The sequence below is a fragment of the Crocuta crocuta genome, unplaced genomic scaffold (genome assembly GCF_008692635.1).
Source record: "Crocuta crocuta isolate KB4526 unplaced genomic scaffold, BGI_CrCroc_1.0 scaffold348, whole genome shotgun sequence".
Lineage (NCBI taxonomy): Eukaryota > Metazoa > Chordata > Mammalia > Carnivora > Hyaenidae > Crocuta > Crocuta crocuta.
Genome location: NW_027529573.1, coordinates 1,591,306 through 1,608,402, shown reverse-complemented (window position 1 = coordinate 1,608,402; position 17,097 = coordinate 1,591,306). Strand labels below are relative to the sequence as shown.

At 40.7% G+C, this 17,097-nt stretch overlaps 2 protein-coding genes across 6 annotated transcripts in view; one reads left to right on the top strand and one right to left on the bottom strand.

Moving 5' to 3' along the window:
• Positions 1-6,497, bottom strand: part of MORC2 (MORC family CW-type zinc finger 2) — a 41,300-nt gene extending 34,803 nt beyond the window's left edge. For 4 of the 5 annotated variants that reach the window (XM_077761580.1, XM_077761581.1, XM_077761582.1 and 1 more), the window contains exon 1: positions 5,260-6,497. In XM_077761580.1, the coding sequence (XP_077617706.1) occupies positions 5,260-5,327 (68 nt within the window). In that variant the 5' untranslated portion in view covers positions 5,328-6,497. The remainder of the gene's footprint in view (positions 1-5,259) is intronic. The other variant, XM_077761583.1, reaches the window with a different exon arrangement.
• A 296-nt stretch (positions 6,498-6,793) lies between these two features.
• On the top strand, positions 6,794-16,209 carry TUG1 (taurine up-regulated 1; the record flags this gene model as incomplete). Its single annotated transcript, XM_077761486.1, is given in 3 exon segments — positions 6,794-7,077; positions 7,079-9,119; positions 10,260-16,209. Coding segments are annotated over 2 exon segments (381 nt in total), but the record flags the coding sequence as incomplete, so codon positions are not given.
• Between the last annotated feature and the right edge of the window lie 888 nt (positions 16,210-17,097).

Here is a 17,097-nt window from a genome sequence, read left to right as displayed (position 1 = left end):
AAGATGCAACTACATGGATGGAACTAGAGGGTATTATGCTAAAAGAAATTAGTCAAAGAAAGATAAATATCATATGACTTCACTTATATGTGGCCTTTAAGATACAAAACAAATGAACATAAGGAAAGGGAAGCAAAAATAATACAAAAAACAGGGAAGGGGAGAAAACATAAGAGACTCTTAAATATGGAGAACAACAGAGGATTGGGTTGCTAGAGGGGTGGTAGGATGGCGGACAGGCTGAATAGGTAAGAATGGGTAAGAAGCATTAAGGAATCTACTCCTGAACTGAAATCATTGTTGCACTATATGCTAACCTGGATGTAAATTTTAAAAATAAAAATTTTAAAACACCAAAAAAATAATAGGAAGTAAACAAACAAACAAAGTAGCTAAGGGAGGAACACCTGGGTGGCTCAGTCAGTTAAGTGTCAGACTCTTGAGCTCAGGTCATGATCTCATGGTTCATGGGATTGAGAGCCCTACGGTGAGCTCTATGCTGACAGCACAGAGCCTGCTCGGGATCCTTTTTCTCCTTCTCTCTCTGATCCTCCCTCCACTAGCTTGCATGCACGCACACACGCACACACACGCGCGCGCACACACACACACACACACTTTCTCTGAAAATAAATTATTTTTTAAAAAAATAAAGTGGGAGGGGCACCTGGGTGGCTCAGTCGGTTAAGCATCCAACTTCGGCTCAGGTCATGATCTCACGGTTCGCGGGTTCGAGCCCTGCATCAGGGCTGTGTACTGACAGCTAGCTCAGAGCCTGGAGCCTGCTTCAGATTCTGTATCTCCCTCTCTCTCTGACCCTCCCCTGTTCACGCAGTCTGTCTCTCTCAGAAATAAATAAAAAAATTAAAAAAATAATTAAAGTGGGAGCGCCTGGGTGGCTTAGTCGGTTAAGCATCTGAGTTCAGCTCAGGTTATGATCTCGTGGTCCATGAGTTTGAGCCACACATCGAGCTCTGTGCTGACAGCTCAGAGCCTGGAGCCTGCTTTGGATTCTGTTATCTCCCTCTCTCTCTGCACCTCCTCCACTCGTACACACAAGTGCACTCTCCCTCAAAAATAAACATTAAAAAAATAACAATAAAGTGTAGCTAATGGATCACTATTGTGATGTGTACTGACACATCACAAAAGGGACCTTTTGTGACAATGGCTGGGAAAGTCAGAGACAACACTCACCTTTTCTCCAGACCTTCAACTGATTAATGGGCCCTACAAACAATTTCTAAAATCAGAGCTCTAAATATTTCTTAAAATCTTAAGAATCAAAAACATACTGACTGCATAAGTTCTCTCCTTTTTTCAAATAATATTCAAAGACGCACACTCATTGCTTGCTAGTATTTGAAACAGATATCTGAACAAATATCACAGAAAATTACTTTCACAGATGTAAAGATTCTTCACATGTTATCAAAGGTCAACCATCTGGAAAAAAACAAGGATTCTTAACAAACTCTCACTTCCAATTGATCTTGGCTTTAATACCATTTGTGCCATGATCAAAATAGTTCTGCAGCTCAGCATTTCCAGTGAGAAATTCATGGATAAATATATTCATTACATAAGGAAAATGGTGTCCCTATTTATATTCAGCCTGAATTTAAACCAATAGATTATCCACAAGTCCTTCATGCAGTGATAGCTTCTGCTGTGTTCTTGGAGATGTTGACAACAGTTAATTGCCTTAACTGCTAGAAAATAGAGCTGAGAAACTAGAGCAACCATTTTACGTTCAAATGGCTTTACTATATTTAGAATGTAACCCACATTTCAACAGGACTGTAAGTCCCAAAAACTATGAAGTCTCTAGAAGCGACAAGTTCCTCTATATTCACTACATATATAAATAAAACAAACCAAAGTATCACATGACCAAGATAATTTATTAAATGCGCCAAAAGGAACAGACATGGAAAGCAGGTATCTTATACTTAAGCATCCTGCTCTATCAGACCACTTAGCGGTACTGCAAATAGTGACATAAGCTACACATCTTATCACCAAGGAACATCACTACCACCACTGTATCTGGAATCCAGCACCTAGATTGCCATGAACTTTTTACTAGCAGTCACAAAACCCACCATTAAATAGCAGTAACAGCATAAAACTCCTTTTATTTAAAAACTCTTTTATCAGGGCGCCTGGGTGGCTCAGTCGGTTAAGCATCCGACTTCGGCTCAGGTTATGATCTCATGGTTCATGGGTGCAAGCCCTGTGTCAGGCTCTGTGCTGACAGCTAGCTCGGAGTCTGGAGGCTTTTTCAGATTCTGTATCTCCCTCTCTCTCTGACCGTCCCCTGCGTGCTCTCTCTCTCTCTCTCTCTCTCTCTCTCTCAGAAATAAAACATTAAAAAAATAAATTTAAAACATAAAAACTTTTACTGTTCCATATTTGAAACACCCAGTATTAAAAGAAAGTAACCGAGGACTTCCATGTTATGAGAATTTCCCAGCCTGCTTTAAACCTTAACCAATAACCATCAACACTTACCACAGACATGATACAAAAAAAAATTCAAGACAGATGTTTACTGTCTCCAGTAGACGCTCCTAAGAATGTATCTGCCTAATGAATACCACCAAACAGCAACTTGCTACCACACTGACCAACTTGTGGTTTATATAAATCATACACTGAATAAACAATAATCACCATCTATTCAATGTTCACTGTATACCACGTATGAGCTAATTACTTTACAAACATTATTTTACATCCTCCTCATAAACACTGTCAGAATAGCTCCATTTTATAGATGAAGAAATGGACGCTCAGGAAAATCAATCTGCCCAAAAACTCAACCAGGAAGCCATTAAATCCAAGATTGGTTGGCTCCCGAGCCTGTGCGTGCTCTCTCCATTGCACCACACTGATTTCTGTCTTTCTAGTCTGCCTGGGTTCTAACTGCAAGTCCATGTTACATGGTAGGTAAGCAAAGGGCCATACCTTTCATAATTCACAATATGGCAATATTGTAGATGTCAGACACCCTATCGTGGTTTTGTTTCAAAGATTCTAACAGAACAAAGGGGAAGATAATCTAAGAAAAATCTTCCCATTTCTGAAGGTGACATTGCATCACTTAACAGAGAAGATCCATCCACCATCATTTGGAGTAACAAGTCATGGTTTCTGAAATTTAAAAATTGTTTCCTCTAGAAATGAATTTCCAGTCACATTATCATGATAAATAAATCTTCAAATTGGTTATAAACCAACTTGTCTTGGTATTCCAGGGTTCATATTTTCTTCTGGCAGGATCAGTTACATCCTAAAGTACACAACTTCAAAGGTGTGACCCAGATTAGAAAATCTGGAGCTTCCAAAATGACATTTCTAACCCTCAAATGTTCATGCAAGCAAGTGGTTCCAACTCAATATGGGTAGTCAAATTCACAGAAAATTCCCCAATTTCATTCTAAACAAGTGACTTAACTAGAGTTTTATTCTTTACCTTAGTTCTGCTCACCTATCATTAAGTTATAAAATGGGAAAATAAGAATATTCCAGAACCTCAAATTAAAGTTTCTGAGATAAACTAGAATTGAATACACTTTCAAATAGGAAGTAAACTCTTTGCTTTCTAAGAAAACAAGCCTTTAAAAGTATACCTGACTAGAGTTGGTACTGCCTAATGGTTAAAAACACTAACCATTATGGCCAGATAAAACTTATTGGCTTAAATCTTGATGTCTTAAACTTGCCACTTAGCAGATGTATAACTTTTGGCATGTTACTCAATCTAAGCCTCAGTTTCCTCAAATGCAAAATAAGAATAATCCTTACTCCAGCAAGATTATTGTAAGAATTATTTTACACGTTTAAAAGTGACTGGCAAGAAGCAATTAACTATTGTTACTATTATTTTATTATCAAAAAATGTCTTTGGGGAAGCTCTTCCAAGATTATCATATAGTCTCTCATTCCAAATTTGGTCCCTCATTTCATAATTTAGAACTGAAGTAACTAATTATTAAATACAATCACCGGTGAACATCTAAGTTGCCTTCAAATGCTTGTCCTTAAATACAGCAGTTCAAATATAAAAAAGGATACTGAGAATTTTGTCCAAGACTATGTTATCGATTAGCTAAGTAACCTTCATCACCAAACTTATCTTAAGTGGATTTCAGATTCATCATCCATAGGATGAGACATCAGCTTTCAGGCCCTACAGTACCTACTCTAAAACTAGTTCTAGTTCACTAATAAGCTTCCTAAACAAAAAATAAAACCAGACTGTCACCGTTTGGCAATTTACTTCACTTCTCAAAATTTTTATTTCCTTCATAGGAAAAAGAGCAAAAATTTCAGATGTCATCAAAAATAACATGTCCTTTCCCATACAAAGCTAAAAATTATTTTACTATTACTAGATGATTAAAGTCTATACTCTCAACCATCAAGATGGGTCTTCAGATCTCTGAGCCATTCATTAGCTGCTCATAACCTCTCCAGATACTAAAATGGTAGAATACTTACCTTCATCTCAAAAGTGATGAACTAATGTATTGGAACACTAAGTAGTTATGACCCCACTGAATTACTTCCAAGAGTGGCATGAGAATTAACCCTGAAACATTCCAGATCAACATGGAATAATGATAATCTCTTTCTGAACTCAAGAAACATAAACACCATATACGTTCTGTGACTGGCACACATTTTGGGGAAAGACTAAATTGCGGGTTTAAAGAAGTTATTTCCTGCTTAGCAGGTAAAAATTACACTGAATTAGGGACGAATTTCCCAGAAAGATAAGGCCAACTGTTTGCTGAAAACAAAAATAATTTCTTCTCACAAGCTGTCATTTAAAGATCTTCATTCCTTTCTTTTTCTCATCAGAAAAAAAAACACTTGTTATAAACCAACTGTTTTGGCTGTTGTCACTAAAAAGAAAGTTGATATGAGAATAGTCCAACTTCCGAGGATCCAAAGAACTGCACTTGTTGGATTCCTATCAAGCACTTGAATGAAACACCTCAATATATTGACTTCAAATAACTAAAATTTGCATTTGATCAAATAAATTTTGATCCAACAAATGAAGATGGTATTCTTCTGGATTAGCAACAAATTATTTCACTGCTCTCAGTTCTTCAATACAGAGCTCAAGACTCATCCAGTGATACATCCCAAAAAGTTTTTAAAAAGCAGAATTTTCTGGGAAAATGATTTTCGTATTATCAAGGAATGAGTTATCAGTGACTTCAATGGCACCTAAAGGATACTTACGAATTTGTATGCAGATATTCAAAGGTTAGCTGAGCTCGATTCAGACTGCTATAATTTGTGAAAGCCATGAGTGCGGTGAGGTCTCCAGTCCTGCACCCACTAACCAGGAAATATAACTTTATAATGGACTAGATTTTCCAGGATTCCTTCCAGTAAAGGTTTAGTAAGTCTGTGCCCCTTACTGTTAAACAAGGTTAACTGGCATCTACCCAAAATATATTGAAAGAGACGTCTAAAACTACAATTGATTTCTCTAAGTTTTTTTTTATCTTCTTAATGACTACGATGTAATATTCTAGAAAGAATTATGTCATAGATTTGTAGTCTTAAACTTCAGCTTAGGTTGTGACAGTTCAAGGAGTCGAATGTGGATGGTCTTGGAGGAGATAGTATTGGACTTGAGAGATTTTATTACTGTGCCATCTTCCCGTTCTTCGAGCCTTTTTTTTTGTTCCTCTAAATTACTGACCAGGATATTTACCAATCTGGAAAAATATCAACTTCTGTCAGAAAACTGGACAGCCACCCATGTCTTCACCAAAGATCCTGAGATTCTTAATTAGGCCCCAGGATGGCAGCCACGAAGTCGACGGAGTGCATATGGCGTTAGTTCCGGCTTCACCACCTCCCAACTGAAAGGTCTCCTAATCGCTGACGGCGATTTCCGTTTCCAAAGCCCAGACCAGACCCAGCTTGTGGTCCCGTCGCAATCTCCTCAGGGTACTGTGTCAAATTACCTCACTGACCCAAAAAAAGCGCCTCAGAATTGACCCGCCCAAATCACCTTAGGCGGGCAGCACCCCTCCCCCACTTCCCTCAGACAGAGGCCCTTCCAGGGCCTCAGTCCCGAGGCCGCCGCCGCCTCCTCCTCAGAGAGGAGTTAGTCCCAGCTTTCAAGGCCCAGATCGAGGGCAGTGTGGCGAGCGCACCACCCGACCCAGTGTTGCCCGGTGCTCAAAGCTGCCTTTGTCCCTCCCCACGGAATTGGAACCCAACAACCGCAGCGCGCTCTTGGAACCATGTGCTGCCTCCGCCTCCGCCGCTGCCGCCGCCGCCGCGAGACCAGCCGCCCACGCGCCGCGCTGGATGCGATGACGACAGGACTCAGCACCAGAGAATTCGGCGTTTAGAGCTGTTGTGCCGCCGTACCCGCGGCTGCTACAGCACCTCAGCCACTGCTTTGTCTCCGCTAAGGCACACAACCCGGTCCGCCTCGCGCACTCCCCGACGCCCCAAGCCCCCGAGGCCTCCGCGGCGTATTAGGCCAATCACAGAGCCACAGCTCCTCCCGCCCCCGCCCTGATGCGACGCCTCTTGATTGGTGGGTAGCGTATCTCCACGTGACCGGATCTTGTTAGCCGGACCCGCCCCTGTCACGTGAGGGCGCGCGCCTCTCTTCCTGCTTTCATGACCCTCTCCGCCATTTAAAGAAACAGTACCGGGGGCGGGCCGAGCGACGCAGCCGGGACGGTAGCTGCGGCGCGGACCGGAGGAGCCATCTTGTCTCGTCGCCGGGGAGTCAGGCCCCTAACTCGAAGACGCCCTGGCGCGCCCTCCCCCCCTCCCCGGTCTGGTAGGGCGAAGGAGCGGGCGCGCGGTCGATCGAGCGATCGGTTGGCGGCTCTTTCTCCTGCTCTGGCATCCAGCTCTTGGGGCGCAGGCCCGGCCGCCGCGGCGCGCGCCCGGTGGCCGTTGGCGCTCGCGCCGCGTCTTTCTTCTCGTACGCAGAACTCGGGCGGCGGCCTATGCGTTTGCGATTCGACGAGGAGTCGTCCGGGTGGTTGGCGGTGGCGGGCAGCTGCTCCGCCCCGCTCCCGGNGGGCCCTGCAAGGACCCAGTTGGGGGGGCAAGAGGGGGCTGGGGGATGGTTGGTGGTGGGCTTTCTACTTTGTCTTTTCCTTCTCATGCCCCCTTAGTGAGGGGCGGGAGCTTTGGCGGCAGCTCCGGGGTGGGGAGACAAGCCCCGGAGTCGGAAGAGCTGGGTTTGCTTCCGGGCCTAGCCACCAGCTGGCCGAGTGACCTTAGGCAAATCACTCTGTAATTTGTCAGCGCCTCAGTTTCCTCCTCTGCTTATCAATGTTTGTGGGGTTGAAAGCGCTTTATAAGCTATAAAGCGTCGGTGTACGTAAGGGATGATTATTGTTTGTAATGGGGTTTTTTTGAGTTGAAAGAAAAGTTAGCAATTGCCCAGTTCTTGGATTTTGAACCTGGGAACCTTGGCTTGGAGTTGGAAGCCCCAAAGTTCCCCCGAAATTGTATGCAGAAAGAGTGGGAGTTGTGCATTTGGGGGAATGAGGATCCATCGTCAGCAAGTTTTCAAAAGGGGGCTGTGACTCAAGAGAGTTAAGATCTACAATTCATTTATGCCACAGGGAGGAAACTGAGGCCTAGATATTATTTGGGACCCTTCACAACCGAATTGAAGCCCCTGTTTGAATCCCTGGGATATGTGAGCTGTTTCTATGCATAATGAATATTTGGGATAACACTCCACTGCTTGGCTTCTATTCTGAGTCCTTTCATTTTACCATGGGGTGCCTGAAGGGTGGCTGATGTGTATGGTATGGTTTAATGGCACCCAATATAAAGCAGCTAAAACTAGAAATGGATGTGTTCCCTAGTATCAAGAAGACTATTTAATCTTTGGCCCAACAATTCTTGGTTTTCTGCTGCTTATACTGGTGCCTAACTACCTTTCTCTTTCATTGACCATTTTCCACGACCATGGTTGTCATCCATTACTTGCTTCTATTTTATATCCTTAGTCTCTGCGGTTGGTGGTGAGCAGGCTTATTTTTAAATGGTGCTGCGGAGTCCGACTAAGTAATGGTGCAGGTGGAATTTTAGCAAGCTGGCTCACTGGAACAGACTAAACCAGTCATGGAATTCCTGAAGATATTTGGGGGTTTATCTTTATTAGTTGAAGGTTAACGTTCTCCGAAGTTTTGTTACGACTTCTGCTGAACTTCAAAATCAGTAGATTTGGAAGTGCTTCAGTGCTTACCTTTTTCCTGGCCTGCTTTGTATTCTATTTGCTTGCAAGTGTGTTACTAAGGTGGCCTAGATGCCAGTTATTGGTTCTTTGTTAATTGTCAGCTGCTTTATCAAATTACAGGCCATTATCCAGCAAACACTATAGAAATGTTTGAACAGTTGTATTTCAAACATTTTCGTTTTGTGGAGTGGTGCTTACCAGTGGTACAGCTCTAAGCAAGTGAACATAAATACATATAAGTGTATTTTGTCTGGTTAGGTGTTCACCTGTTTTGTTATTTCAATGTTATATACAAATGTCTGAGAAAACCAATTGACTCTTCCTTTTACGTAAAGGGCAGAGACAAATGATCTCACTTCCAGAGAAATGACTGTTGTAGAGAAAAACGTGTTGGTCTTTTAGCTCCTTTGTTATTATCTGGATGTACCTCAAAAGAATCTTAAGACTGTGGTGATCTTATAAGATGGTTTCCTCAGGAGAAAGGAGGAAAAAAACAACTGGAACTCAAAAGCTTGAAATTCTGTGACAAAACACAAGATGTCCAGGATAGGAGGCCGAAAAGGTTTCACTACAGTGTTCTGCACTAGCTGCAGCAGATGCTTTTCTGTGTAGCCACGGCATAGACTCCAGATTTCCAGATTTTTAAGAACTGCACCTGGGACCTGAAGAACTCGTCAGGATGTGACAGGGACTCTGGAGCTGAACATATTTGTTTTTGAGTTTGGAGGCTGTTGACCTTGCTTTGAGAAGAGACAACAACAGAGCAAGCACTGCCACCAGCGCTATTACTGGGAATTTGAAAACCTGAGTTTCTGCCAGAGCTTCAGTGCAAGTTCTAGTGATGCTCCATCCAAAGTGAACTACGGTACTTGCCATTTTCCAAACTCTCTTATTCTTACATCTCTGCACTTCCGTTCATGCTCTCTTATCTACCCTAAAATGTTCTCCTCTGGTTCTTCACCTGTCAAAACACTGCCATCTCCTCAATATTCAAGTCAGATGTTTTCTTTTTCATGAGTCTCCCTATCTTTTTTTTTCTTTTAGTATTATATCATGTTGTTGTTTACTATTTAGGTATTTATGTGGAGCATACCTTGTAGTTATTTGCAAGCATTTTCTCTCTTTCCAGATAGCAAGCCCCTTGAAAGCAAAGGCTTTGTCTTAAGAGTCTTTGCTGCACATACTACTATAGGTAGTGAAGCATTTCATAGAAAGGAGTAATTTAGAGAGTAGGCTATCTCAGAATAAACACTCAGTAAGCATTTGCTTAATTGCTGTGTGGTAAACTAAGTACACTTGATTAGGATAAAGATCACTGGTATGGGCCATGTTTCTGTGTCTTGTTTTTTTGTTTTGTTTTTTTTTAATTCTGAATTTAAAAAGATTTAGGGAGCCCTCAAACATGGAAGAAAAACTGATACGTTGCATAGGGATGCAAGGAACAGGGCCTTATTTCCTAGGTACCTATTCCCTCCCACTCAAGATGGAATCTTGTTAAAATGAAAGTTAAAGACAGCTTTTAAGAGTGCAAGGTCCTAGGATAATTTGAGCAAGGCATTGGAAAAGGAAGGACAAAATCTAGGTTGGTATTCTATACAAATTTAAATTCAGTTCTTCTTGTGCCACTTCTCCATGGAGCCACTTCTTTCCCCGCCTGCCAACCACTGCCCAACAACCTGAATACAATCACATTATTCCCCCAAAATATGAGACTTAAGGCAGTTCCTTGTTTGCTGCTTTCCTGAGACAGTTTGTTCTCAAGAGTCACGAACCATTCGCTGCCAGAGAACTGTTTTTGTTCTCCTCATCACTAATTGTTAATCAGAAGGGCTTTATTATTATTTCTCATTTCCCCATTAATTAGCTTCTTAGTTAGGCTTAATATGAATTAGTACCCATCCGGCAGCTGATAATCCTGACAGCAGACCCACTCTAGTGTTAGGAATCCTGTGTTTATAATTCTGTGCCTTTGTTACCTTACTTGTTTTGTTCCTGTCCCTTCTAGTCCCGTGCCTCCTGATTGCTGAGTGTTCACCTGGACCTTCTGACCACCTCCCTTGTACTGTTCCATCAGCCTACAGATCTGGTACCTGGATTTTTGCCCATGGTGATTCCTTCACCTTACTGCTGAAGAAGACACCATTCCAGTGGACCACTGTGATCCAAGAGGCATTCAGCCATCATGATGTGGCCTTCACCTCCACTCCTATCCTGTTCTATCCAGATTCAGCACCGCCCTTTATAGTGAAGTCAAACTATTCAAGCCAAATAGCTGAAGCTATTTTATCACAGCAAAGGCCCAGTTTGTTCCATGAGTGTGCATTTCATTTCGTCAGTTAAAGCCTCAGACACACATAATAAATTTGGACCAGGGGATTTTTCGTTATCAACACTGAAGAATGGCAGCATCTTTCAAGAACGGCGTTGGATCATACCCTACAACTTCAAATGATTGCAATTCATGAAGTGTCTAGTGCCCTATCCAGGTCACTGGACCCTTTCTTTTTCTATTTCAAGTCTGTAGTAGCCTACTGAATAGAAAGCAGATATTCTGACCAGCAGATATTGGGATTAAAACAAAGGCACAGTGAACTCACAGCATTTTTGGGATTACTCAGGAACCAGAACTTTTCACACAAATGTAAGAAATTCTACCAAGGAATCCCTTTATCTAACAGCATCTCACAAAGCTCCAATCAGATTCCAGAAAAGGCCTCTTGATACATCCAGGTAGAACCTATAATGGTAATCCCTTAATGTTTATATAGCACTTTATAGTTTCAAAGCACTTTTACATGCATAAATCTCAATTATCAAAATAACACAGTAAATTATAATTTCTTTATGCAAATGAGAAAATTGAAGTTTAAAAGATTGTCCAGGGTGACACAGCTACAAAGTGGTAGAGGTCAGGCCTTCTGACTCCCAGTCCAGTTCTCTCCATGGAATTAACTTAGCCTCTACTTTACCTGCAGTGTTAAAATGACTGGAGTTTGGTAACCCCAAAAAAGTTTCCAACTTCCTGATCTGGTGCCCTCAGTCAATCAGGATGTCATAAGAGTAATCTTATGATGGTTCCATATAGGTCAGAATTCCATGGTACTACCCTTAAGGTTTAAGAGCAGGCTGTCTCCATAGTGGTAGGTTTATCCAGTCAACATGGCACATGGTCATCTGACAGACTACATAACGTGAAATAGAAAGATACTTCTAGATCCATTGTTCATATAGTCTTCCCAAATTTCCAAATGGCCTAATTGGAAATCCTTTTTAATGTTTTGTTCTTTTTAAAATTAAAAAAAAAAAGTCTTATTAATCCTTTGAAAACTGAAATCTTATTTATGGTCCTCTGTTCCTCAAAATTTACTTAAAATGAATCCTCTGTTTTTTAGAGCAGTGCTGTTCACATACGTGTGCGTGTATGCGTGTATATGGTGCACACATACAACATTTATATGTAGAGCTTCTGTAGTCCTGTAAGGTGGTAAAATAGGTGTCCCCTTCCCCAACTGAGTGTAGCATATTAAAGGATCTCAGAAGGCTTGCAACAAAGCCTCATTGAGCTGTTTAGCCCAGTGTGTACTAAGTTTAATCAAGGACAGACTAATTTTTGGAGCATTCCTTTTAATGTATTTAGAGAAACTGCTTTGGAGCAGTATAGCCAGTGCTTCCTGATTGCCCTGAAGACTTAGGAGTAACGGAATCTTTGAAACCACCACCCCCTTTTCTTTGTCAGTAACTGCTTGAATTTGTATGTCTTTATCATCAGGGAGTCCTACATCTTGACCATTACTTCTTATTTTCTGTGAAAGGAACTGCTAGAAAATTTGTGGAGACATAGGAAGGGAATGGGGAAGTTTATTTTGCCCCCCAAATTGGTTGAATTCCGTGACACTTAACAATATACTTCTCTGTCCGTAAAATTGTGCTATAAACCTAGTTCAAGGGCATTGTATCTCAGGTGGGTGAGAAGATTGGGAAGGGAAGGGAAGAGGAAAAGGATGGAGGGAGAAAAGGGGGAGGAGAATAATATTTTCTTGGAATTTGAGTTGTGGCTCATTGAGATCTTCCCAGTGATTGAAGAGAAGTCATCTAGCGATAGACTTCGGATAATATTTGCAAAGAAATGAAAGCATTTTGCAGCTGTATGCTGACTGCAAAAATCCCAGTGCTATTGTCGCTTAAAACCAATAGCTTTGTTCACTGATAGTCACAAACCCAATTTGAAGCAATCAGAATTTATAGCAGAGTTGAATGTTAACTTCATCATTCTGTAATGTGGCCCATCTTAGGGAAAGAATGAATAGGAAAACACCTTGGCTTACCACAGGCTTTGCTCACAGTTTCTGGTTTCTGTGACCTATTTTTTGTATTTCAGCATTTTGTGAACAACTTACTCTTAGATCATTGGTTTTCCAAAGGCTTTGTGACCATGAAGCCCTTTCAATGAAAACTATGTGGAACCCCAGAATAAAAGAGAAGCTGCTGTAGATGAAGCAGGAGTGGGGGGCCTGAAACGTGCCACAAGCATCTTCCTTTACCACCATGGTGACCCCTAAGGAGACTTCTTTACAACACCTAGAATTCTTCAGAACACAGTTTGGAAACCACTGCCCTAGACAACATGTGCAACCTGAATGGCATTCTGATCCATACCTCTACCCAACCCAGTCCATGTTCAGTTGATAACTGCATGTTCTTAGAAATACTTACTGTGGGCAAAGTCAGAAAAGTGCAAGAAGATGGGCATATCTTTGCTACCCCAGGGTAGTCAAGTGAGCTGAAAGTGGTATCAAATGGACATAGATTAACAGCCCTGTACCCAAGATGGATTTCAAAAGAGTGGTTCCTGGCATTCAGTATAGTCAGAACAATCCATATGTACTCTACACTGATATACCCCTTACCCAACTTCTATCACAAACACCAGATGCTCTAGTGGTACTTGAAGTACATAACTTTGACGTCTTGATCTCCTTGGATACCTGAATTGCCAGGTATTGAAGCTGGTACTAAAGTTGATGATGCCTCATTGAGGCCACATTAGACCAACTTGTACATCGGACCTCCCATCATCAGCCATGGTACTCTACTTCGTGTGCAAGGGATAACCATTAACGATGAAAGCAGAACTGAAATTCTGGCAACATTACCTAAAAAGGTACCTGGTTATTCATATTATTCTCAAAACTGCAAGTCACTATGACTCAACCAGTGGCAGTTATGCTGCTCCTTGGTTTTTATTCAGTTTAACTGCTGTTTCCAGGATAAATGAGCTAATAAACTTAAAAAAACAAAATTTCTTCCATCACTGGCATACCTGCTACAAAACTATGAATTCTCTGCTCTAACTACATGTAACATCTGATCCACAAGAGACAATTTTTGAACATCCTCTCATGTATGTGATTTTAAATGTGACCCTTTGGAAATTTTTCTTCTAACCAATGAGAGATGTTCTTTTATGATGGACCTTTTGATGTTGGGTACCATCAGCTACAGGTGTTAGGGATATTTGGAGGTAGGCCTTTTGACTAGGCCATAGTATCTTGCTTGCTAGGCATCTCAAGTTGCATATCTACCTTTTTGGTGAAAATGTAGACTTGAAAAAAAAAATCTACAAAGCCTGCAGCTAAGAATTTTATCAGTAGACTCAAGAGCTTCCTGCAGCTTCTAATGTCACAAGACCACAGTGTCTTGTCCTTGTGGATATTTAAATGGAATTTCATCTGTCTCAATACTGTTATTTTACACTGATTCAGAGTGGCTGACTTCATTCATTGCTATGAGATAACTCTCAGGCATTAAGACACTTGACCTGTTTCTGCAGGATGGATTCAATTTATGAACTCCCACACCAGATCATGTCAAACAAGTAGACTTCGACTTTTGTCATGAGAAAAGTCTTATTCTCTTACTTCACAGTCTACTTAAGGGGCAGCTGTCCTCAACTACTTTAATGAATGCACTGGCTAAATGTTGGGAATTATTTCTTTATATCTTTGTCTCTTATTCTCTAACCCTGATTACATGACTCTGTCTACAAATCATCAAATAAGGCCTGCACATCCTCACCTAATAGAAATCTAATGATTAGCTGCTTGTATATACAACTGTTGTTTATTATTAAGAAGTTCTCTACAAACTCCATTTTTCTACTACCTTCAAAACGTCAGCTCGATTTTCTCTTTCTCCTGTACTTTACAGAAAAAGACATTGATATACACTGCCAGTCATTCCCTTTAATTCTGTCAAACACAGGCAAAATGAGGGGCTTAAGGTGAGGATGATCATCTGTTCAAAAGTCTAACATACTCTGTGTATAAGAATCAGTAGTTGAAAATGCAGAAAGCCTAAAGCTCAAACTTAGGATCTTACCTACTGTCTCCCTGCCTCAGATCTCAATATAAATCTCTTAGCAGCACCACTCAACCAATCTAAGGCCTTGTTTAAAAGCTGATTCTCAGAGATGGACTAAGTTTCAGAAGATGGAGGCTTGATTACCAAAGAGAGTAGGGCCAACCTTGATGAACCTGGCTCTCCCAGCCTTGTCATTCCCAGATGTAGCATAGACTCCTCAACAGAACCTCAAGTCTGAATTGAGAATATAGCCTTCTATTGAGCTGAAAGTTATTGGGCAGATAAACAGGAAAATTAAAGCTGCTATACCTGACTGGCCCTTTAAGATCAGAAAATGGTATCCAAAGTCAACCATATGGAATAACCCTGGAAGACTCAGGGTAAAAGCTAATTTACAGAGCTTCTATTAATCTGCCCATTCTTCTAGATCACATCCTGGCTATTGGTGTGGCTAGACCTGCTGAAGATATCCTATTTACCTGTTTACCTGACTCAGGCTCATCTGCCTTTTTGACACGTTGCAATCAGACTGGCTGTGCTTGAGAAGACTGCAACTGGTATCAGCCTATCTTACACCCAGTTCCACCAGGGGATTTTGAACAGAAGCAACCTGCACCTCACCTTCTTCCCACCCCCAGGACTTACTGTTAACAACTGGAAGGACCATGCTATATACTCCTTAACCAGCAGCCTTTTTTTTTTTTTTAAGTGCAGAGTAAGCCTCTATGCCTATATACATGTGATCATTTTCAGCACCTGAGACCCCTTCTACCAGATTTTAAGGAGTACAGCAGATTACAAGCACTGTCCATTCCTCTCTTCTGCAATAATACAGAGTTGACAGAAATGTACCATTTCAACTTAGCAAAAGACTAAAGAAACACAAGAAGAGCTTTCCAGTGAACTTAAAATTTACCACTGGCTTCACTAGTCTCACAGAACTATTTGCCAGTGGGAGGCTAATTGTCCTGCTTCATGTCAGCAAGATGGTTGGGCTCTCAGATTCAAGGCCACTGAGTTTACTTATATTGAAACTTTATTGCATCATCCAAAGTATGCTATTGGATATGATTATTCCATTCAAATGGATTACAAGCTTCCTAAGTATAGGACAAGCTTACTCTTCATGATGTTTTTTCAGAATACTTTTATTGTCAAGAAAATAACAATGCCAGCTGTTAGGCTTAAGCCTAACCTTAAGCTTCATGGGTGGATATGTAATTCAGACCTGATCAATCAACATAGTCCTTCTCCTTCACCGTAGTGATTGGTTCTGGAACAGCCAGGTGATTCAAGCTGGTCCAGTGATACTCAGCCCTAGGAGTTTTACTGAACTGTGAAGGAGAGGCTCAGAAGCTCTCTTTACTGAGATTCCTTGGCTTTGTAGTATGAAAACTTCTAACCAACAGGCCCCACCAAATCAAATGAGCCAGAGAATTAAGCCAGTGCAAACGAAAGCAGAGCCAAATGATGGAGAGACTTCAGTCCTGATGACAATGTTTGTGCCCCTGGATCCAACCGTGCCTGAAGCTAGTTTATCCCTATGGACTTTTCAGTTATGTGAGCCAATAAATACCCTTTTTTGCTTTAAGTTACTTTGAGTTGGGTTTCTGTTGTTTAAAATTGAGTCAACCCTGACTAAATACTGTCTACCAATATCAAAACTTGACAAATCCAAATATTTATTAAACTAGAGGTCATGGCCACACTGAAATTATTTTCCATGCTGGAAGACAAAGTGAAACAGGAAGTGACAATGTTTAAGTTACTACAGAAGCATAAAAATTACATGACAGAAAAATATAGAGGAAAACCTAAGTGTTATCCATAAAGGATTGGTTAAATAACATATGGTTCAGCCATATAAGGAAATCTACATGTCTGTTAAAATTAATAAAGTACATGTATTGTGTATGGACATGGGAAAATGGCCATGATATATATTAAGTGAAACAACTATTAATAGAAAAATGTATAGTGTGAACTCACTTAAAAATTTGTGTTTATGATGCATAGAGAAGTCTACTAATGGCTTTCTTTGAATAGTATAGATTACATGAGACTTTCAACTTTATACATTTCTGTATTTGAATATTTTACACTACTCACATTACTTTTAAACTTTATTTAAAAAATAAAAGAATTTTAAAAATTAAATTTAGTGCTTATTGTTTGACTATGGCAAGTTACTTATCACCAAGCCTATTTTGTCAAAAAATACAAAATAGTTATTTTCATGTTAGTATTTAGGTAAATATATTCATCATCCATTACTGAAGCTGACAGTCATTTTTACGTTGTTTGTAGAACTCAGAATTTAGTGATTATTTTTTAATTTGTCAAGCCTATCTCTTTAAATGTCTGAGTGTATTTGGATTATCAGAATATCAGTATCAGTGTTCATCAATGATTCACCAGTTCTCAACTGATCTTAATCTATTAAGGCCTATTGCACTGTTCACACTGGGTAGGTAAAAGGGGAA